Below are 23,756 nucleotides of genomic sequence, written 5' to 3'. Positions count from 1 at the left end.
AAACAGGCGTATTAAATAAGTGAGTCCAATTTGCCACAGAATCAATCAAATCAAATCAAAAATGTCTTTATTGGGTTTTCAATTGGTACAAAACCATAAAAGTACAGATAATATTTTTGAAACACCGAGAAATTTCAGTAATACAAACATCTATGAAACAGTAAAAAATAAAATTAATTTAAGACTATAACAAGTCATAAAATACACGTGAACAGTTCTTTAAAGTCAATATAAAAAGCATATACAATAAAAGGAAAAGTCCTAGGATAATATGTTCCTAATCTACTCTGTTTGGCCTATGTCGTACGATAAACTTCAAGAATTTAGCTATAACTTTCGTTTTACACTCCTCATCTAATGCTTGCAGAGAGAGGAGTGCAGGTCTACATCTTCGAAGGCCCATGGTTTTTAGCATCGGGATCAGCCAAAGCCTTCTGGGTTCAACATAGAACTTACAGAATAAGACAGTGTGGATTGTGGCTTGGGTGGAAAGATCATCACATGGGCAAAGTGGTAGTGCTGTTGTCCAATTGTTTGTTTTTGGAAAGCTTACTAAATTATCAAATTTGCCACAGAAATATTTTTGAATGTTATGTTATGTTATGTCATAAAACGCTTATATAGCGCATGGCTACCCCAGCAATGAGGCGTCCCAGCGCTTGCAGACAAGCCCAATTACATAACACCCAGAGGGATATGATAAAGTACCTGCTCAAAAGGAGCCCTAGATAGAAAAAAACAGCCACGTTTTAGCATGTTTTCGAAAATGAAGGTGATTAGTGATGGAGCGCACATCCAGAGGGATAGAGTTCCAGAGTTTTGGAGCCAGGAACTTAAAAGATCGGCCTCCAGCTCTGCACTTCCGGATCTTGATGGTACAGGCAAGGGAAAGATCTGCAGAGCGGAGGGCACGTGGCGGGACATAAAAGGAACAAATTCCTTGCAAGATTTGGGGACCTAAACAATGCAACATTCTGTGAATAACACACTTAAATTGAATGCGCTGTTTAACGGGCAGCCAATGGAGTGTACGTAAGACCTGAGAAGTGTGGCAGCGTTTCGGCAGACCGAACAAAGTACGGGCTGCAGCGTTCTGGGCTCTTTGTAGTCTATTAACGACTGTCAGATTGGACCCAAGCATAAGAACATTACAATAGTCTAGATGGGATAAGACCATAGCTTGGACAATTGTCTGACGGATGGAAGGTTCAAAGAAGCCGAGGATAGGTTTCAGAGAGCGCAGGCGACCAGAACAAGTACCAGCGACTCTTTTGGCGTGGGAATCCAGGGTGAGTGCGTCATCTAGAATCACGCCCAGATTTTTAACTTCCCTCTTGAATGCTCTTGTTATCATGCTATATATATTTAAAGATGATTCAATAAAGTAGATTATAATGTTGACATCAGCAAACCCTACTGAACCTTTTTGTTAAACAAAAGACTTCTTAAACTAGGTAGTTTATTTGCGTTTTAAGTTGTGCAAGAATTATTGTTGGCTTCATAGTAAGCGAGCACGGACCTTAGCACGAATAGCCATCAAAACACATTACTATAATTTGAAATTACTTGTCTGGATTCAAAGTAAGTAAGTCGAGAAAAGAAGGAAAACAATTAAATAAAAACCAATAAAAGATTTTGTAATGCTTTCGTAAAAGTATTGTATAGGTTTGATTACTGTTCTTTTCATCTAGCTCCTGTAAAATCCCCAACCTTCTTGCGTTTCTTCATCCTGACTGTGCAATCTACTGGGTCTGTTTACCAGCCTCCGCATCCTGTGCTGTTCTTAAATTCACTAACCCATCCATCCCTTTAGTGCACATCACCCTGGTAACAAGAGTGAGGTTAGGCAGAGTTGACATCTGTACACAAGGACTTTAATTAGTTGGAAAAGCCGCCTTATTAATGTGACCATCTCGTGTGAACTGGTAGTTTCTGCACAGCTGTGTTTCTTGTCTTTTACCCAGGGCTCGAAAAGTTAATTTCCCACCAGCTTCAGAGCCTTGTTGGCTGTGTGTTTTACCCTTTTGCTATGAGAATGCCCATAACGCCTATTAGCAAGGGTGGCCAATGGTCTCCTTCAATAATAAAAATGTAACTACATTTTTTTCCAGTGGTGGTTGATGGTAATGAGTGCAATCCTATACCGTAGTGAAGATTTATTTTCCATGGAAGTCTGTGGCTTATTTATGCCTTGGAAAGGTTAATCTTGGACTCTTTGAATTCCAGTGAGTTCTCAGAAAACGGTCTGCCATCTAGACTTAGATATGTAGTAATCGTTTAGTTTCTATCTATCTATCTATCTATCTATCTATCTATCTATCTATCTATCTATCTATCTATCTATCTATCTATCTATCTATCTATCTATCTATCTATCTATCTATCTATCTATCTATCTATCTATCTATCTATCTCACAGGTGCCCAAATGCTCTTGGCGTTAAAAACTGTCCCAAAGTAAATAGGTACCAACTCGCAGAAAACGCAATGGTTCGAATTCAAGCAAAGAATGAGAGACCAGTATCTCCAAACTAGAGAAGCTTGGTAACCAGATTACCTGCCACCTCTTACCTTCCTTCTGAAATGCTGTTTGTTCAAAAACAGATGGCTGAAAGGAAGGGTGTGGTATTTTTTTCCCTTTGGCACACTGGTCCCTACAGTTCACCCTCTGTGGTGGTCCTCCTTCCAGCAAATCCTACATAAGAACATAGGGCTAGATGTTCAAAGCCTTTTCGTGGTCGCAAACTGCCCGATTCACAGAATCAGGCTGTTTGCAAACGCAAAAAGGCATTTAAAATGTACAAAGCCCTATTTGCGATTCGGTAACCTGTTACTGAATTGCAATTTGGGTTTACAAATCGGTATTTGGAATGAGCATGTTTAGGGCGTTCCTTCCAAATACTGATTCACATTGGTATGTATGAAGGTTTTACGACTTAGTTGCGGTTGTGAAACATTTGCTCTTTAACCAATTTGCAAATGGTTAAAAAAATATTTTCAAAATCCTCTTAAAAAATGAAACTTAAACCGTTTGATTTTTTTCTTTTTGAAGGCATTCCATTTTCCTTTAAGGAAAATGGGCTGTGTTAAAAAAAAAAAAAAAAAGAAAAGATTGCTTATTTTAAAGTAATCACAGACTTGGTGGTCTACTGGCCAAAGCAGGGCACCGTCCTTGTGATGTCAGCGAATTGAGACTTTCCTCATTAATATTCATGAGATAGGTCTATTTACGACCCACCATGCATCGCTATTCAAGAAATAGGGGCTAAATGACTCCTTTGTACATTAGTGATATCAATTACCAAGTAGCGATTCGCAAAAAATCGCTTTTTGGTCATTAATATTAGTAATATTCGTACATCTGGGCCATAGTTTGTAGCATCTAACATTATTATTGGCAGAAGCTCTCTGTTGACCTTTCTCTTTTTCAGTCTTGGTTTCTTCAATTTTCTTTTTTTCTCTTCCGTGGATGTATGTCAATACATCGCATACTAATACCACGCGTGCCATTACAACACGGGTATTACTAAGCGATGTCAATGACATCGCATACCATTACATCGCATACTTTTACAACGAGTATGCCTTTACCACACATGCCATTACAACGTTTAGGCATGCGTGGTAAAGCCATACTCGCAGTAAAAGTTTGCAAGGTAAGTAAAATTCCAACCCCTACACCTACACAACACACTACTCCTCCCACCCCTACACTACCCCAACCCAAAAGCACTACCACACTACAGCACTACCCCTATACCTACACCTACACAACACACTACTGCCACCCCTACACTACCCCTAACCCAAAAACACTACCACACGACAACCCTACCCCTACACTAATACCTACATCACTACACAAACACTACTACACTACCTTAAACCCTAAATCACTACACTATATAAACACTACTACATTACAGTACCCTAAAACACTACACTACCCTAATCCCTAAACACTACACTACACAAACACTACTACACTACCCTAAAACCTAAATCACTACACATACACTACCCTAAAACCTAAGTCACTACACTACATAAACACTACACTACCCTAAAACCTAAATCACTACACTACATAAACACTACTACACTACCCTAATACACTACACTAAACAATCACTACAACACTACACTACCCTAAAACCTAAACCACTACACTACTTAAACGCTACTACACTACCCTAAACCCTAATACACTACACTAAACACTACACTACCCTAAAACCTAAACCACTACACTACATAAACACTACTACACTACCCTAAACCCTAATACACTACACTAAACACTATGTTATGTTATGTTATATTGATTTATTATGCGCACAGATACCCCAGCCAAGGGGCGTCCCGGCGCAGAGACAAGGTAGAACATAACACAACAGGAAACTAAAAACATGAAAGCAGCTAAAACAGGAAAGTTTTTAAAGCCCTCCGGAAAGTCAAGAGGTCCTCCATCAGACGAATTTCAACAGGAAGGGAGTTCCATGCTGACGCGGCCTTTATACTAAACGAGCGGCCACCCATGCGACTAAGCCTAAATCTGGGGACCACCGCAAGGGCCAAACCCTGGGAACGGAGGGTGCGGGTGGGAACATAAAAGGAAAGACAGCTGGATAGGATTTCCGGGCCAATACCTCTCAGAATCTTAAAAGCGAGACACAAGACCTTAAAAAGGATGCGCTTCCTGACAGGGAGCCAATGTAGGGTACGAAGGACAGTTGCCACCGAGCTGAATCTGGGCAGGCCGACAATCGCCCTCGCCGCAGCATTCTGAACCCGCTGCAGACGGGTTAGCTCGGCCTGGTTAGCCCCAGCCAGAAGAGAGCTGGCATAATCCAGGCGGGAGATGATAGTTGCCTGGATCACCAGCTGCCTGGTCGGGGCGTCAAAGAACTTGAGAACAGGTCTCAAGCCCCTTAGGAGACCGAAACAACAGGCCGCAGTTTTTTTAGTATGCCCTACAAAGGAGAGGCCCGCATCCAGCCAGACCCCCAGGTTTTTCACCTCAGATACCGGGGTCGGAGTGGGTCCCAGCTCAGAGGGCCACCATTGGTCACCCCACAGCTCCACTCCCTTACCGACAACCATCACCTCCGTTTTTGTGGCATTTAGCTGAAGGCAGTTGCCTGTCAACCAGCTAGCCACCGCCTTCAGTCCAGACTGAAACCTGGGGGCCTCAGTCTCCGCCAGCTGTGTGTCGTCGGCATATGAGACCAAAGTTAGGCCCCACTGCCTAGCGACATCAGCCAGCGGTCTCACGTAAAGATTGAACAACGAGGGACTCAGCGAGGACCCTTGCGGAACCCCCATGGCCAGCGGTTGGAAATTGGACTTGAAGGGAGGGATGGCAACACAGAAGGAGCGGTTATCTAGAAAGGAGTAGAACCATTGCAACACCTGACCGCCAATGCCAGTCTCCTCAAGCCGATGCAGGAGGATGCTGTGGTCTACCGTGTCAAAGGCGGCGCTAAGGTCTAACAATATAAGCGCCGCCGTTTGACCAGCATCCAACCTTGCACGGAGATGTTCCACCATCACAAGTAACGCGGTTTCCGTGCTGTGGCCGGCACGGAATCCGTTTTGTGTGGGGTCGAGGGCATTGGTCCGTACAAGATGTTCAGACAGGGCCAAGTTGACATGGGCCTCAGTAATCTTGGCTGGCCAAGGTAGCAACGAAATGGGGCGATAGCTTTCAGGCTTGGCCGGGTCCAGGGAGGGCTTTTTGATAATTGGGGACACCACAGCTTGCTTCCACTTAGCTGGAACTACTCCCGTTTCCAAGGAAAGGTTGACGAGGGAACATACAGCTGCACGTCCCATAAAAGCCTGATCTCGAAAGAGAGCAGGCCTTACTGGATCGGATGGAGATCCAGATTTGACTTGCAACGCAAGTTTATCAAACCCGTCCAAGGTAAGGGGGGGGAAGACAAGCAGAGTAGACTGATGGTGGGTCCCATTGATACTTTCCCGACCGGACCCTATGCTAGGGAATGTCCGATAAATAGCTTGGACTTTCCCCAGAAAATAGGAAGCAAGGGATTCACAGTGGGAAAGAGAGCTTACGGTCGTAGAGGTAGTCCGCTTTGACATAAGATCTTTTACGGCCTTAAAGATGGCTTTCGACGGATTAGTACTGTTCCGGAATTCCGCGGCATAAAAAGCCGCTCGAGCTCGACAGATAGCCCGATGGTAGAGCTTGACGGACCTGGCGTATGCAGCTTTTAGATCAGCTCCATAGGTTTTCCTCCAGGCCCTCTCAGCCCGTCTACAGGCACCCTTTAGGGCCCGAAGGGCACTATCGTACCAGGGGCTCGACTCTCTGGAGTTGATTTTAGTAGATACAATAGGTATCAGAGAGTCCAAGGCCCTAGTAATCCAGGAACAGAAGAGGTCATACCCCTTTTCTACCTCCGTCAACGGGCCCAGCGGCTCCTCTAATAGAAGACGATGGAAGTCTTCTAACCTAAGCTTCTTCCAGGCCCTCTTCTGAACCCGTCTAGCCGAGGAGATGGAAGGGGTGGCTAAGACCGGGCATAGGATGGACACCAAAAAGTGGTCAGTCCATTCCACCGGCGAGATAGAGGTGATTGTAATCCCCGGCAGATTGGTAAACAGGGGATCCAGAATATGCCCCCCCGAATGGGTAGGCTGGGAGACCATCTGGGGAAGTTGAAAGGCCTCTAGGTCAGAGGAGATGGAGCGCACTGTCAGGCCTGAGAGGGTGTCAAAATGCAGGTTCAAATCGCCCATGATGGAAAAGTTGGCACAGTCTGCGACCAAAGGGCCAACAATGTCGGGAAAAGCATTTCTAAACGCAACATCGCTGCCGGGCGGGCGATAAACGACCATCCCGGACAGCGTAAACTCAGGGCTGACAGAGACCTTGAACAAGGCACTTTCACACCCAGAGATGTTTAGGGCACTCCAGACACAGGAATAGGAGGACCTTACCACTAAAGCTATACCCCCACCTCTAGACAACCTGTTCAAGGTGTACATAGAATAACCGGGTGGGCAGGATAGATTTGTAATAGCGGTATCCGCGTCCTGTAGCCATGTTTCAGTCATGGCAAAGATGTCTGGAGCTTCCTCCTCAATGAGGTCAAAGATGTTCTGATAGTGTTTCAGCGCAGACCTGACATTCAGGTTCAGGATCCGCAAGGAGGAAGGAAAGTCTGTAACTACACACTACACTAACCTAAAACCTAAAACCTAAACCACTACACTACATAAACACTACCACACTACCCTAAACCCTAATACACTACACTAAACAAACACTACACTACCCTAAAACCTAAATCACTACACTACATAAACACTACTACACTACCTTCCCTATTACACTACACTAAACAAACACGGCAACACTACAACCCACTAAAACTTTTTTTTAAAAACACACACAACAAAAACATTACTACACTACTTTTACAGAGGAGTGGCGCCGCGGCCAGGGCGACTGACTCCGGAATCTGGGGATCACGGTTCGATCCCTGGTGCCGGCGGCAGATTAGCCCAGCACCATGTGACTCTGGGCAATAGCTTGCTTAATCTTCCTGACGGCCCCCAGCGCCTAGAGACCCTCACGGGTGATTGTTCGCACTTTACAAATGTGGATTACAAATGTGGATTATTATTACACTACCCCAAACACTACAAAAATAACGCCCACCCCATGCGCAAACCCCCTTACCTCTCTCCTCTCCAGCGTCGCCATCAGATCCTGCTTCCTCCTTCCTGCTTGGTTCACGTCGTTGTGAGGAAACAGCCTACGTTTCCTCACAACGACTTGGATAGCTGCCCCCGCCGTCATTACATCGCATGAGTTGTAATAGCGCATGCGATGTATTGGTATGTGTGGTTTTACCACGCGTTGTAACATCGCATGCGTTGTAACGCATGCAATGTAAAAGCAACGCGTGGTAAAATCCACGTTGTAATGGCTCTTTCCGTTTTTCTCCTTCTCTTTGATCAACTGTCTGTTCCTCCTGCTCATTTAGCTGTGACCCGTCTTTCATTTTGCTCTGTTCCTCCTTATTACACACTAGAGAGCTTTTCTCTCCCCCCCCTTCAGGTTTGCTTCTTTACTAATGCTTACTCTGGCCCTTAGTAGCCAGCAACATGACGGGAATCCTGTTTAAGCACCCTTTGTATTTAAAATGAGGCCTGGCTGAGGATTACTCCTTCATGCTTCATCCTGGCACCAGATTTAGGTTAGCAGCAGGGTCGATGTGACTTTGACACTTGACCCCCTTTTCTTTTCGCCTCCTATGTGCGTACAACGTTCCAACCCTGCCCATTCTTCATTTTCTTCCAGTTAATGCTGCCCTCCCTTCACATCGGCATGTGATTGAGGATTAGCTGCTGGACTAGATGTATTATGAATCTGGTTCGTCCATTTGGACCAGTCTACAACCTACTTGGTTCAAATGGATAGATCACATGTTCTGTATTTGACCTTTTCTACAACTTGTCTTCTTAGTGTCCAGTCATCTGGATGTTTTTTAGTTAAGTCTAGCTGAGGTAAAAGGCTCCTATCCACCTCCTTGACAAACTAAGAAGCTCCTTATTTGGCAATGTGATGGAAGGGAGAGTATGATTGTCTGGGGTACTCCTGTGCGCTGTTAATCCGGGGCATAACCTGGCCTAACTACAGACTCACTATTGGATTACTCTGGGTTCCATTAAAGACATTACATAAATATCAACAAATACCTATAACAGATTACACAGATTCATCCCAGCTGCTGTTCAACATGCATATAGACAATAGATTAGTGTATATGGACAACTGATTTATCAACATACTATCAAATTCTCAGCCTCCTTAAAACTGTTCAGGAAGCACTATTGAATTCCAAATATGTATCAAAACATATAGTTTATCAATATAAAAAATATAATAGAGCCGCCATGTACTGTCATTATCATGTGGTTGAACCTTAAAGAATGAGTCCAGGGCACCCTAGTTCATCGCTCTCTGTGGGGAGTGGGAACATGGTGGCCCATCATAGTCTATGACTGCAGTGCCTCACTAAAAACATAGCAGATGTGTCAGAAGCTTTACTAATACCTTATACTGACAAAGAGAAAGTGTCATGGCACACACAGCACCTTTACTCCTATACTGACAAGGACAACGTGTCATAAGACACACAGGGCCGGATGTAGATAATCAGCATTTACCGATTCTAAAATACTGAATCATACCGATTCGGTATTTTAGAATCAGTAAATGCTATGTAGGTATCCATTCGGTAAATTTGACCGAATCTGTAAAATTCCTAAGGCCCATAGGAATGAATGGGAATTACCAAATCGGTAAATACCGATTCGGTAAAATGGGGGAAACATTGAAGGGTGGCAGGGTGTCACTTTGACATCCTGTTGCACCCCTGGATTGTGTATGGGTGCACATGTGGCACACATACATGCCCGCATGTATGTCTGCCACATGGCACTATTATTATTTGCATAAATTAGCATTTTTTAGGGTTTTCAAAAATTGCCACCAACTTGTAGTTGGTGGTAAATAACGAATCCTAAAATGGGAAAATCACTAATTTGAGTGCTCCCTGCATTTCAGGATTCGGTAATTTACCAAATCGGTATTTAAGAATTCGGTAATTTACCGATTTCTTAAATTACGGATTCCTTAATTTAGGCCCCTACATATGAAAAGCCTAATTCCGGTTGGAAGCGGCCGAAATTCGGTAATTTCGGCCGTTACCGACCGGAATTAGGCTTCCTACATCTGGCCCAGTACCTTCACTCCTATACTGACGAGAATAAAGTGTCACGAGACGCACAATACATTCACTCCTATACTGATAAGAACTAAGTGTTCTACAAAGTGAACCACAGTACCTTTACTCTTGCACATTCTCTTGTCAAAGAGGGGCCAATAACCATCTTACTTATTTGTGATAAACACACTGGAAGTTGCTTCCCCTTTCCAATCCTTACATGAATGTGTTTACCTGTACCTGCTTGATTGTGCCAGTATTAAAAAAACATTGCATCCTCTCACTTAAGCTGGCTTTTCTATTGGCTGGGCATCGGACGACTCTGCAGTTACATTATCAGTGGCAAATATTTTAGTAGTTAGCAGAAGCCATGCACGTTAGTGTACATAACTGCTGCTCATACAGTCAGTGCCTTGCAGCAGGAGGGAGGGTCAATGCAATGCAAACCAAGTCCAATGACGTTCTACGAGAACTCCACAGCATATTTCATTTATCTCAGGGACTGGTATAGCAGACACTCTCATGTAAATTGTTTCTCTTGGTGTGCACTCTGAATATCGAACCAGCAATATCAAATGGAATATTGAGGTCAAAATATGTAAATAAAATATAGACGTCTAATATAGACGTCTAAATAAGTCTAGATTGTCTATAAGCAACTCAACATATATGTACCTATGTGGTACACTCTTCAGCAATGACGGAGGCGGCCGTGGCCGCGGCGCAAGAAGGTAAGTGTTTTTTTTTTTTTTAAATATTTTGTCCCCCCACCCTCCCGGTTCCCACCCTGTTCCCTGCCAGCAGCCACTGATCGTACACTGACACATGGTAGAAAATCCCGCTGCAAGTTTTTAGAAACTGGAGCTTCATAAGTGAGTTGATGAAAAACCGAAAAGAGTAAGAAAAATAGTAGGCGTTCACGATTACAGCTTCTTGGGTGTGCTATCGAAAATATGATCTGCCATTTCATCTTCAAATAATTGAGAATATTTTTCCCAGTCCAGTGAGAGCAAAGTGTAATTTTGTGAATAGTTGTTTTCATGATGTTGGCTTGCAGCAGCTGCTAGGGCGAGATTTCAGATCTCTATCTTATCACTCTGGATCTAAACCTCGTTCTGGTCGACTGAATCTTTATTGCCTGTCATTGAGGAAAGAAAGTGCATCTTATACCAGGTTAACTTTTGCTAATGATGGACTCAACTCAGAAAAACCACAAACTACTTCTAGCTTTCAATGATTTATTATAAGGTTAGGGTAAGTTGCAAATACAAGCATCTCAGAATGATATTCACAAGATACATGGGTACGACTACATACATGTGCTCTCTGAAAGCCCTCAGACGAGCAAAGAAAACTACCAAGACTAGTTCCAAAATTAAAAGAGCTGCAATCATAGACACGTATTGTGATCTCTCAGTCATTTACAGCCGGAATAAAAGGGTCAGGTTAGGCTGTCCCTACCCTGCTCTGGATGGTATCCCTACTTAACAAAATCCCAACCTAACAAAAGGTGTCAGCGGTGAATGACTCCCTGGGGAGATCACCCACTCTTAGTATCTAGATGAAAACCTATGATCGCCAGTCATGACCCCTCTCTGCCTACCCATCCGCTCTCTAAAGGGTCCTCAGGCATCTGCTCTAACTCCACCCAGGGGTGCTGTCCCTAATACCAAACACACAACAACATTTGAGACGCCCCTCGCGAGACGCCCCTCACGTGGTGTTGCTTCTGGCTTTTTCCATGATGATCCTCATTGGGGCCTCGTGCGTTAGAGTTGACCTTGCTTCTCAGACTCTTCTCCGGCCCGCCGATACCCCTCAAACATTCCTAAACCCTCCTCCATGTCTGTTTCCTTCTCGTGAACAGAATCCTATTCATCCAATATTTAATTGAATCCCTCCTTACACCCGCAGACAGACATTCGCATCTAGGATCCCATTTCTCATAAACTTCTAACAGAAGTTTGCAACATTATGTCTCGGCGCACTTGGCTCATATTAATACGTGTAAATCAAGCATGGTTAAACATTTCAGGCCTACAACATTTCTCATAGTGATTATATTCTTCAAATCCTTTCATTAATCGATACATCATGTTAATACTCTACTTTAGGATTATATAAACACATCTAGAAAATATAAACCTATTGAAAACAGAATTACTAAATATCATTTAGTGCAATCCACGTCGTGCAAATGAATACCTTTCCCCCACCCTTTTAGCTCTGGATCTGAGGCCTACTTCGTTCTATGCTTGCAGCATGTCATCCTTACATTTTAGCAGCTACACGACATGGATCAGGATTAATCACGTCTAATAAGGTTATACATTTTCACACATTTCTGCATTAGTTCCACTTCTATATAAAATCTCTAGATTAACTACACACTTCTATATATGTACGAATATATTCTCGGCACTCATGGCATTTCTCTTCATGATTGTGCGTACTACGTGTAAGTGTGATGCACTGATACAATTCGTTCAGTTTGCGCTCTCTCACAGCCAAAGGTTTCACTCTTTATAATGTTAATATATCATTTGAGAATATTTTGCGCTTAGACATTGCATAAAGCTTTAGTCACAAAGCTAAAACGAAATATATATTCAACAAAACCATGCGCTTGCCTTAAAAACTGTAAATTGTGTCAAATGTGTGTGGTGGAACTCTTTTAGCAAGATGATCACCATCCCTCATCTACAATTTTAAACTTGTAATTTTATCATGTATTCCAGGGAAACTTCGTAGCCGGCATGACAGGAATCTTAAGACAGATGGAGGACTATCATTATGCTCATCTCATAAAGACTTTTGGAAAGATGAGAAGTGATGTTGTGGTAAGTTTTGCTTCTGATAAAAGTGCAATTATTTTAGTGTCCTGCAATTGTTACGAACAAAACATGTTATTTCCTTAGACCTACTTGAAGGTCAAACCTTTTGATTGGAAACTAGGCTTGCATATTTAAAGGCTATATTTTGACCTCTGTAAATATGTCGTTCCAGTGATCTGAAGGGCCATTTTAGATTTGCTGATCGTGGCTCTAAAGCTGTGAGCTGTTTAATCCTTGCTTACTAATGGAAGTTGGGATGCATTTCACCTTTATTTTACCTAAGTATTTTCATATCAAATGTATCCTAAATACTTTCTTCATGGGATTGTTCTAAATCAGTGTAATTCATGTCAATAGCCGTGTTCTGCATGAGTGTCATGAAAGGCTTACTTTTGCCAGATTGTTCAATTCAAATTTCTTTCAGTTTTATAGCATTCATACAGAAAAGTGTTCCCCCAAGGAGTCGTTAAACCCATTAGTTAGTGCATGGTGTAAGTAGCCCGAGACATCATAATTCCATAATAAAACCATTGTACACAAATGATCACTGATTCTTTGTATTCACATATCATAACTTAAGTCCAATGGATACTCAATAATAGTCAAACCAATGAAGGTGCTCCAAGTGACGGTGCAGTGTAAAGTGGATAAAAGTGAGCAGTACAAGCACATATCTGATTGATGATATTTGCAATATGTAAAATGGATCCCTACCCAAAGGACACAGTTTTTTAAAAACCCAATGATCTGTACATTCAGGTTCAAATAGTCCAACAATCAATAATATAAGTGGAACGCAAACAGTCAATGTTTCAACATCTTAAACTGAGTCACATGGGATCTTCATCAGGACAGTGAAAGGCGACAATGTGACCAAAAGCAACTGGTCTCTTGTAATTCATTGCAGTAATCCTTAACAGAAAGAATCAAGAGGAGAATCGCACAAAAAGCCGGTTAATCATGGAAGCATCAAATTTAAGGCCAGGTTTGATGAGAGGTATCACTTCTTACTACTCAAGTAAGGCAAAGAGGCATATATGTGATTGAGAAAAAACCTCATAGAGACAATGTCATGCATGTACCACATAGTATATGATGATGTGCTTGCAGATGAGCATCAAGCAAATGAGCAATCTAGTAGCAATCTAGTAGCAATCTAGTGTGGCTCAACAGAGAAACCACTAAATCTAAAAAGAAACTTGAGACAGACTAACGGGCAATAATTCTGGAATAATCTTTCAGGGAGGATCTTTCAAGAAAAAGCTCTACCAACTGCATAGTCGGTATAGTTCTAGGAGCCTGTGCCAGCTAACTATGATGCACATTGTACATTGTGATACAAGCAAAACATGCCTTCAAAAATAAAAATGTGCCTAACACACCGTAAAAGAAAGGAAGTAAAAAACTGAAGCAGTGGCAGCTGGTAGGGAATGGTGGCAGGGGTGGCTTGGGTAGAAGATAAAAAAAAAAGAAGAAATGAAGAAAGCAATCATGCTGGTCGCATAGCCAGCTGTCGCCTCAGGAAGCACCCGGGCTCCAAGGCTCCCTAAGCCAATGACACCACTGCAATGCAGTGCTGTGATTGGTTCTCCTAAATTCCCCATACATGCAGATGTTCTGTCAACCCCCGTCCCCCTTATTTCACCACCTCATGGATTGGCTAGGAACAGTAGGGAATTCCGATTCTAACACCACTCTTGGGGTTTCACCATGAGGAACACTCAGTTAATGCCCATAATCCTACTGTAAATGACATTTGATCATCTGTTCAATTCATGACGACATCTCATGTGTGAAACTCTCACTCATAAATAATGGCAGACTGCCAAAGAAAGGCCATAACCTTGCCTGCACTTGAAACTATTTACATTTTTGGACCTGTAAATGTATCTTCATTTTGAGTGCATATTTTCTCAACCCACAAGTTTCCAGTGGGCAGAAGAGAGCCAGGGGGGTGAGATGTTGACCCAGTCACAAGGTTGTGATCAAATGCGACCTCAAAGATGGTAGTGGCAAGAATTTCTTGTCACATAGGTAGTGTTGAAGGAAGCAGAATAGCTGGATAAAAAGACTGGGTAAATTCTACAAAAAAGCACTTTCCCTCTAATGTTGTTTCCATCATGCTGGTAATATCGCTTAGTGTGGAAAAAGCAAGGCTGCTGTCATTGAAAATTCTAAACGTGGCTGATAGCTGTGGGGGGGGATTAAAAATAGCCATTAGTCGCTTTAAAAAAAATGGGAATGAGGGTATTCATTGTAAGGTTTCCCATCTGATCTTGATTTTTGTTTTTATTGTACATTGTGCTCTACTGAACTTGAAGGTGGAGGCTAACTTTTTTTCTATTTGTAGCTGAACATCGTTGAGGCTGAGAACTAGCAGAGATATGGGTAAAAAAAATCTCCTGCAGATTTGTGGTGTCTTATTCTCTTCAAACATATTATGTATCTTGACACACATTACGTAGAGTAACTAGTACAAAAAAGACCTAGACTTTATAGGCACTTATACATTTATCTTTATTTGGGGTATACCATTTGTTGCATTATCTTTGCAAACCTTCTTCCCCTTCCATTAATTAATGGGGTAGTTGGTATGTCCTAGGATTGTGCCTCCTTTAAACAATCCCCTGGTTCCCAATAAATACAAATCAGTTGTGGGACAACTCATAACACACACACTTTAGTGTCAAATTATGATGTGCAAAAACGAAAAAAAGTGTGTGGGAGCAAGATGGCACCTCACGGGCGCACCACCAACGGGAACCTGGCAGGTACTCACCAGGATAGCCCTGTTCTCATCATTGGCACCATCGAGCTCGAAAAGAAAAGTGTCCAGAAACTCAAAGAGAAGAGTTTTGTGAAAAGATGCAGTGAAAACAGACAAAGAGGTGACCAATAAAGTGTCAAACAACATGTAAAAACACACACACCAACACAGATATGCAATTTTATTCTGTCTCTTGTGTTGGGTATTGGGGTTAAAAAAGAAGAAAGTAGTTGTGGTTATCAACTATCCAACCAATACTACTTTACTTGCTGACATGTTTCATTGCCAATCGAATTTTTGGCAATTTCTTCAGGGCGTCATGTATATTAAAGCCACTGCATATGGACAGATTAGTCTTCACAACTGAAAAAACATAAAACACACTTTTGTAATGAACCTGCTATCGTAGTGCGTGCCCAACTCAAATCATTCGCATATAGCTTAATGATAATTACCCTCATGTGGCCAAAGGTGGTCGTACCAGCCGAGGAGGTGTAGAACTCATAAAATCAAATCGCAAGAAAGTTGGTTATTCTTTCTTCCCCTTCAAATTTCTGCAAAGGATACAACACACACTCTGTATCACATGCGTTATTTTGCTATCATTTTACAAAATCACACGTTTGTATCGTCCTCACTTGTTTTATATCCAAGTGTGGAGCATTTAGTATGGATATGACTTAGCGTGTCTTCATACACCTTTAGTTAAAAATAGGAGCACGAACTGTTATTTCAACGTGTCCCACGTTTACATTGTCCTCACTCGTTTTCTATCCAAGTATAGAGCATTTAGTGTGGATATAAGTAGTTTCAACGTGAAACTGCCATTGCAGTTTAACATACATACAAAATGCATACAGTTTACAAGTCGAATTAGTACAATAAAATGTCACTTGACTCAGACACCCCACAGTTTACAAAAGAAATGTTAAATTCAAGTTTCTAAAAGGGAGACACCAATTTCATTTACATTTCATTCCGTTTCCTTATTAAAAGTGCGATCCTAATACAATTTTGTACTGCAGTACAGATAGCTTCAGAGAACAAGGAACATAGGAGATTAAAACCATCCTGGTGATTGCATGGGCGAGTTTCTCTTAAGAGGGGAATAAGGAACCAAGCCCTTTGGTGGATTTCCAAAGTACAATAATTGGGTTACTCTAATTTAGCTTTACAAAATGGGGCCAAGCTTGTTTGCATTCAATGAAGTAAAAGGTAGTACAAAAAGAGGTAATAAGTTCCTAATGCCTTAGTAGAGGTCGTCCTAACCACTTTGGTGCTCATGACGGCTCCAGCCTGTCAGGAGTCATGGTAGGCGTGTGCTCATGACGGCCTGGAGCCATCAGAATGTTGCTGTTCCACCCACGTGCGATTAATTCCCTGCCCGTGCGGGCAAATTAATCAGTGGACAGAGTGCTGACAGCTCCAGACCGTCATGAGCACACGCCTACTGTGACTCCTGACGGCCAGGAGCTGTCATAAGCCCCGCGGCGCCACGCACTCCCCCGCCACGCACCCCCCCCCCCCCCCGCACTGCGGCAGAATTTGCGCTGCAGTGAAGGGGCTAAATATGTCAAAATCACTCCTGTGCGCCCTGCCGTCATTCTCTTTATGTTGCCTCAATGCAACACTGTGAGAAATATTCCCAGACTGAAAAGAATATGAAAGGAACTGGATCTGAGGGTGCACTCTGACTTCTGTCACAACTATGATGATTGTGGTACCCGAAGAAACCTACATGGAGCATGCCCAGCATTGAGGATTTCAAAGATTGCCACTCATTTCCTTCTTTAATAATACATTTGTAATCAAAAATATCTGCAAAAGACATGCAAATAATCCAGACTGCCTCATTCGTTCTGTTTTTAACAGTACACAATTTAGCAATCTTTGGTACGTAATCCTCAACCAACAGAGATTTTTTTAGTCCGTTGGGAACGTTTTTACATGGTTGTGTTTTGTTTTATATTTTCCTCCCACTTTAGGACTTTCTGATGGAAACATTCATCATGTTCAAGAATCTCATTGGGAAGAATGTGTATCCATCCGACTGGGTCATAATGAACATGATGCAGAACAAGTAAGAGCAGAAAAAGCACTGAACCTTTACACAAATCACCTACTGTCATGTTTGATCTGGGAAAATAGTGTTGCTTAGAAACAACAATCTTGCACTAAGAACAGCAGCAGAGGTTTCTGTACTGCATAAAACGTTAACATTGAGTTCAGTAATTAGCTGTAAATAACTTTAGTTTGTATGAAGGCATTCAATTTATAACTCTCTAATTAATTATTACATGTTTTTTTCCATAAAACTGAACACAGCTTTTGAATGAGCGTTTCACAGAAAGCAGCTCATCAAGTAATGAATGCCCATTACAGCTCATTATGCACTAACACAGTAAAAAAGACTCTTCAGCGCCATACATGAATGTTTGTTAACTGTTGTGTAATGGAGACAGTAAATACAAATAACAGCATGGGTTTTATATAGCATATAATACCTATGTTGTTCTAATTTCTAAGGCCTGTAAATAAAGTGTGTTAATCTTACCCAATGCAATAGACCTCGAAAGGATGCAAACTTCTTACCTGCAGGTTCCTCACGAAAACAAGCAAATTAAGGGTGCTGGTTGATGTGAGTGGACCTGTAAGTCAGTAATTTCCATCATTCTGAGGACCATTGCGGTCAACTTGCTAGTCCATCTTGTCTACAGTCAAAGCTCAAAATTATCTGGTTTCAGTTACTGACAATGCTGCTAAATCAGAGATGAAAAGATTTCTAGGTTTCACCTGAGACAGCACATTCACAGTTGCTTGCATTTTGTTTACATACAGGGCTTAAAGCCCGCCCATTGCTATTCATTGGTTGGATTCATTTTTGCTCTCATTTCCATGCTTCTCATTGGTCAGTGCATGCAGGCTTCACTTCCCCTTCATGTTTGTACCTTAGGTGGAACATGGACCGAGTACTGATTAATTTCTTTATTGGTGTCCTTGCACTGCTTTTTCTCAGTAAGAGGTTCTTTTTTTTAGGTCTCGACTGACCCATCGCTTGCGATAGTCTGGCCAGACCTTAAGTAAGAAGGGCTTCAAGAAATGCTGTTTTAATGCCTTACATCAGCGTTTGGATGGCATATTACTTCCGTTACTGTTCACTGTCTAGCATGCACTGCGCTGGCCACAGCTTGCAGTGCATGTGAGCAGTCGTCCTTGTCATCTCGGCGTGCACTCACCCCTCCTTTCTCCCCTTTCAGCCGCTTTGATGTTCTCGTCTCAGTGAGCCGCGATTTTAGGGCTGCACCAACTCACCCCCCTATCCCTCTCCCCTCTTCCTTACGCCTCTCGAAGGATTACAAAATTATTTGGCTTTTAACCAGGCGCGGTGCGTCCATTAGGGTGTGGGGGCGTAGCCCCCTCGCCCGCAGCCACCCGCAGCTCCAACGTTTCTGAACTTAATTAAACTGAATAGTTTACTTAAGTTCAAAGATCGACGCCGAGGGAGAACTGACAATGCATGCCAGCCAGCATGACGTCAGACCGCGCGTCATGTTGACTGACATGCATTGTCAGACATGGGGGCAGCAGCACAACACAAGTGCGCATGAGTGGGGACGGAGGGCGAATTTTCGCACCGTGCCCAGGCATGCGCAATTGTGTTTTAACTTGTTAGCGCAGGCCCATTAGGTCTCTCTTTCTCTCACACACACAGAGACACACACATGCACATTCTTTCACTCACACACACACACATGCACTCTCTCTTTCTCTCACACACACCCACGCACAGACACATGCGCGCTCTGGCTCTCACACACATGCACGCTCTCTCTCCCTCTCTCCCTCTCACATACACACCCGCACGCTCTTTCTCTCTCTCTCTCCCCCTCTTTCTCTCTCTCCCCCCTCTCTCTCACGCACACACAGGCACTCATGCATTCTCTCTCTTTCTTTGGTGTGTAGTGCCAAAGCACCAATGATTCCTGCTAAGTCCTTCATTTGTGCTTTTATTATGATACAAGGACCCCTTGCTCCCTGCCAGGCCTCCAGCACTGGTGGCGTGGTGAGGGTAGTGCGTGGTGTGCAGTGCAGAAGCACCATTGACTCCTGCTGTTTACAGTAAGACCTTCACTAGTGCTTTTAGCTTGACTGTGGTATGATACAAGGACCCCTTTGTTCCCTTTCAGGCCTCCAGCACTGGTAGCGTGGTGGTGGCAGTGTGCAGTGCCAAAGCACTTTTGACTTCTGTTATGCACGGTAAGGCATTTATTGGTGCTCACTGCTTTCAATAGGGCCATGGCTTGACAGCAGGCAGGCCTTTGCTCCCTGTCAAGTCTCCAGCAGTGGTGGTGCATCATCCATTCCAGCTGCTCAGGGCTGGTGCCTGTTAATGATAATCCTGCAGCTGCGGAGTCAGCAGTGGGTGTGGTTGTGAAAGGCTAGGGTGGTGTGTGTGTATTCCCTCACACCTTTTCCTGCTCTACTCCCCGCTTGTCCCTCGATTGTGTATATTACAGAGGTACGAAAAACACAGCATTTAAAATACCTAAAACACAAAAAGATTGCATGAGAACTGGTGCCGTGGAGCGCCTTCCCTCTCATTGACTGGATATACCCGCTCTCTCTAAAACTCTCTCTCTCTTTCACACACACATGCTCTCTTTTCCTCTCTCACACACGCATGCACGCACACATGCACACTCTCTCTCTCTTTCTCACACACACACAGGCACACATGCACACTCTCTCGCACTCACACACACACATACAGGCTCTGCTCTCTCTCTCTCTCCCCCTCTCACACACACGCACGCACACATGCACACTTTCTCTCTCTCACACACACACAGGCATGCACACATGCACATTCTCTCACACACACGCAAAAACACATGCACACTCTCTCTCTCTCTCTCACACACACCCACGCATGGACACATGCGTGCTCTCGCTCTCTCATACGCATGCACGCTCTCTCTCCCTCTCACACACAGACATACACACACACACGAGCTTTCTCTCTCGCACTTGCGTACACACACATAGGCACTCACGCACCCATGCATTCTCTCTCTTTCTTTGGTGTGTAGTGCCGAAGCACAATTGATTCCTGCTACGCACGGTAAGTCATTCATTGGTGCTTTTATTATGATAAAGGAACCTCTTGCTCCCTGCCAGGCCTCCAGCACTGGTGGTGTGGTGGGGATAGTGCATGGTGTGCAGTGCCGAAGCACCATTGACTCCTGCTGTTTACAGTAAGACTTTCACTGGTGTTCACAACCTCACACACACAAACCACACTTGCAACCACACACACAATCACACATACACGCAACCACACACACAATCACACATACGCACACACAACCGCACACATACAACCGCACACACACAACCGCACACACACAACCACACACACACAACCACACACACAACCACACCTGCACTCATAACCGCACACACCCGCCCACACACACACACACCCACACACACCCACACACAACCACACATTCAACCACACACACACAACCACACACGCAACCACACACACACAACCACACACAACCACAACCACACACACAAACACCACCAGCTGTCAGGGCACGCTTTCACCGGGCACAAACACCACCAGCCGTCAGTGTACGCTTCCACCAGGCACACACACACCACCAGCCGTCAGTGCACACTTTCACCAGGCACACACACACCACCAGCCATCAGTGCACGCTTTCACCAGGCACACACACCAAGTCAAGTCAAGTCAAGTCATAAAATTTGTATAGCGCGCTACATACCCAGAGGGTTTCAAGGCGCTTAGGAAGGGGAGGAGGATTATTTGTCAAATATCCACGTTTTAAGCTGCTTTCTGAACGCTAGGTGATTCTGGGTGAGGCGAAGGTAAGCGGGGAGTGAGTTCCAAGTTTTGGCAGCCAGGTATGAAAAGGATCTGCCTCCCATGGTGGTCTTGTTGATGCGAGGTACCGTGGCGAAGGCTTGGCTGGAAGAGCGAAGTTGGCGGGAGGGGGTGTAGAAGGACAGTCGAAAGTTGAGGCAATCTGGTCCGATGTCGTAGAGTGATTTGTGTGCGTGGGTTAGCAGTCGGAAAGTGATCCTCTTATTGACGGGTAGCCAGTGGAGGTCTTTAAGGTGACCAGAGATGTGTTCGTTGCGTGGGATGTCTAATATGAGCCTGGCTGAGGCGTTTTGGATTCGTTGTAGTTTCTTCTGGAGTTTGGCGGTGGTACCTGCGTAGAGGGTGTTTCCGTAGTCCAGTCGGCTAGTGACTAGAGCGTGGGTGACTGTTTTCCTTGTTTCGGAGGGGATCCAGCGAAATGTTTTTCTGAGCATGCGAAGAATGTTAAAGCAGGAAGATGATACGGCGTTGACTTGTCTGTTCATTGAGAGTGAAGAATCCAGGATGACGCCAAGGTTCCGTGCGTGGTCTGTCGGGATGGGTGCTTTTCCGAGGGCTTCCGGCCACCAGGAGTCGTCCCATGCAGAGGGGGAAGTACCTAAGATGAGGACTTCTGTTTTGTCTGAGTTCAGTTTCAGACGGCTTTGTTTCATCCATTCGGCGACTTCTTTCATTCCTTCGTGTAGGTTAGTTTTGGCGGTGCTGGGGTCCTTGGTGAGAGAGAGGATCAGTTGAGTGTCGTCCGCGTAAGAGATGATGTTGAGGTTGTGTTGGCGGGCGATGGCCGCGAGGGGGCTCATGTATACGTTGAATAGGGTGGGACTGAGTGAGGATCCTTGAGGTACGCCGCAAATGATTTCAGAGGCCTCGGACTTGAATGGTGGGAGGCGGACTCTCTGGGTTCTTCCGGTGAGGAACGAGGTGATCCATTCCAGTGCTTTTCCTTGGATTCCGATGTTTCTGAGGCGTTGTAAAAGGGTGCTGTGACAGACTGTATCGAATGCTGCAGAGAGGTCGAGGAGGATGAGGGCGACTGTGTCTCCATTGTCCAGTAGAGTTCGAATGTCGTCTGTTGCTGCGATGAGGGCGGTCTCAGTGCTGTGTTTGGCTCGGAATCCAGATTGTGAGGGGTCGAGTGATTTGTTGGCTTCGAGGAAGGCGGCGAGCTGGTTGTTGACGGCTTTCTCGATGACTTTGGCCGGGAATGGAAGAAGCGAGATGGGGCGGTAGTTTTTGAGTTCGGTGGGGTCTGCTGTTGGTTTTTTCAGAAGGGCGGTGAGTTCAGCGTGTTTCCAGTCTTCTGGGAAGGTAGCGGAGTTGAAGGAGCAGTTGATGACGTCTCGGAGGTGCGGTGCTATGACGGAGTCTGCTTTGTTGAAGATGTGGTGAGGGCATGGGTCTGTGGGGGATCCGGAGTGGATGGAATTCATCAGGCGGATGGTGTCCTCAGTGGAGATTGGGTTCCAGGCGTTGAGGGTGTTTACGGGGGGAAGATGGTCAGCAGATGGTAGGGTGGGTTGGCTTCCGGGTTGGTTGTCAAAGCTGTTGTGGATGTCAGCAATCTTGTTGTGGAAAAAAGAGGCTAGGGAGTCGCAGAGGGCTTGAGAGGGGGTGATGTCGTTGGAGTTGGCCGAGGGGTTGGAAAATTCCTTGACGATGTTGAAAAGTTCCTTGCTGTTGTGGGCGTTGTTGTCAAGTCGATCCTTGAATGCTGTTTTCTTGGCTTTTCGGATCAGTTGGTGGTGAATACGGGTGGCGCTTTTGAAGGCGTCCTTGGTGCTGGTGGATGGGTCTTTTTTCCAGGCCTTTTCCAGGGAGCGGCAGAGTTTCTTGGACTTCTTGAGATCATCGTTGAACCATGAGGCCTTCTTGTTGCCTAGTTTGTGTTGACGTTTTTTCAGTGGTGCTAAGGTGTCGGCGGTGTTGGATAACCAAAGGGTGAGGTTGGAGGCAGCTTCGTTGGCGTTAGAAGAGAGGGCTGGGGAGGTTCGAAGGAGCGATGTGGAGATCTGATCCGTGGTGATTTTGTTCCAGTTTCTTTGTAGAGTTGGTTGGAGGTGGATGATGGGTTTCGGCTTGTTGTAGGTGAAGTGAACGCAGCTGTGGTCAGTCCAGAGGAGATCCGTAGTGTGGCTGAAGGAGACATGGTTGCTGGAGGTGAAGATGGGGTCGAGTGTGTGACCTGCGATGTGGGTGGGGGAAGTGACCAGTTGTTTAAGTCCGAGGTTGGCGAGGTTGTCTAAGAGGGCGGCGGAGTTGCGGTCGTTGATCTTTTCAAGGTGGAAGTTGAGGTCTCCCAGAAGGATGTAGCCTTTGGAGGGGAGCGCGTGTGGGGTGATGAAGTCTGTGATGTCTTCACTGAATTTTGCGCGGGGTCCTGGTGGTCTGTAAAGGAGGGTGCCTCTGAGTGTGGTCTTGGGGTCGATGTGGATCTGGAAGTGAAGGTGTTCGGAGTTAGCGATGTTGGCGTCGGAGCTG

The 23,756-nt window shown here is 44.5% G+C and overlaps 1 protein-coding gene across 1 annotated transcript in view; it reads left to right on the top strand.

The window, feature by feature from the left end:
• DOCK1 (dedicator of cytokinesis 1) overlaps positions 1-23,756 on the top strand; it is a 1,358,032-nt gene that overhangs the window by 810,143 nt on the left and 524,133 nt on the right. Inside the window, exons 28-29 of the mRNA XM_086922569.1 lie at positions 12,502-12,603; positions 17,350-17,444. Coding sequence (XP_086778695.1) covers positions 12,502-12,603; positions 17,350-17,444 — 197 coding nt within the window. The remainder of the gene's footprint in view (positions 1-12,501; positions 12,604-17,349; positions 17,445-23,756) is intronic.

This window comes from Lissotriton vulgaris, chromosome 5 (genome assembly GCF_964263255.1).
Source record: "Lissotriton vulgaris chromosome 5, aLisVul1.2, whole genome shotgun sequence".
Lineage (NCBI taxonomy): Eukaryota > Metazoa > Chordata > Amphibia > Caudata > Salamandridae > Lissotriton > Lissotriton vulgaris.
This window is presented reverse-complemented; position numbering and strand designations above follow the sequence as displayed.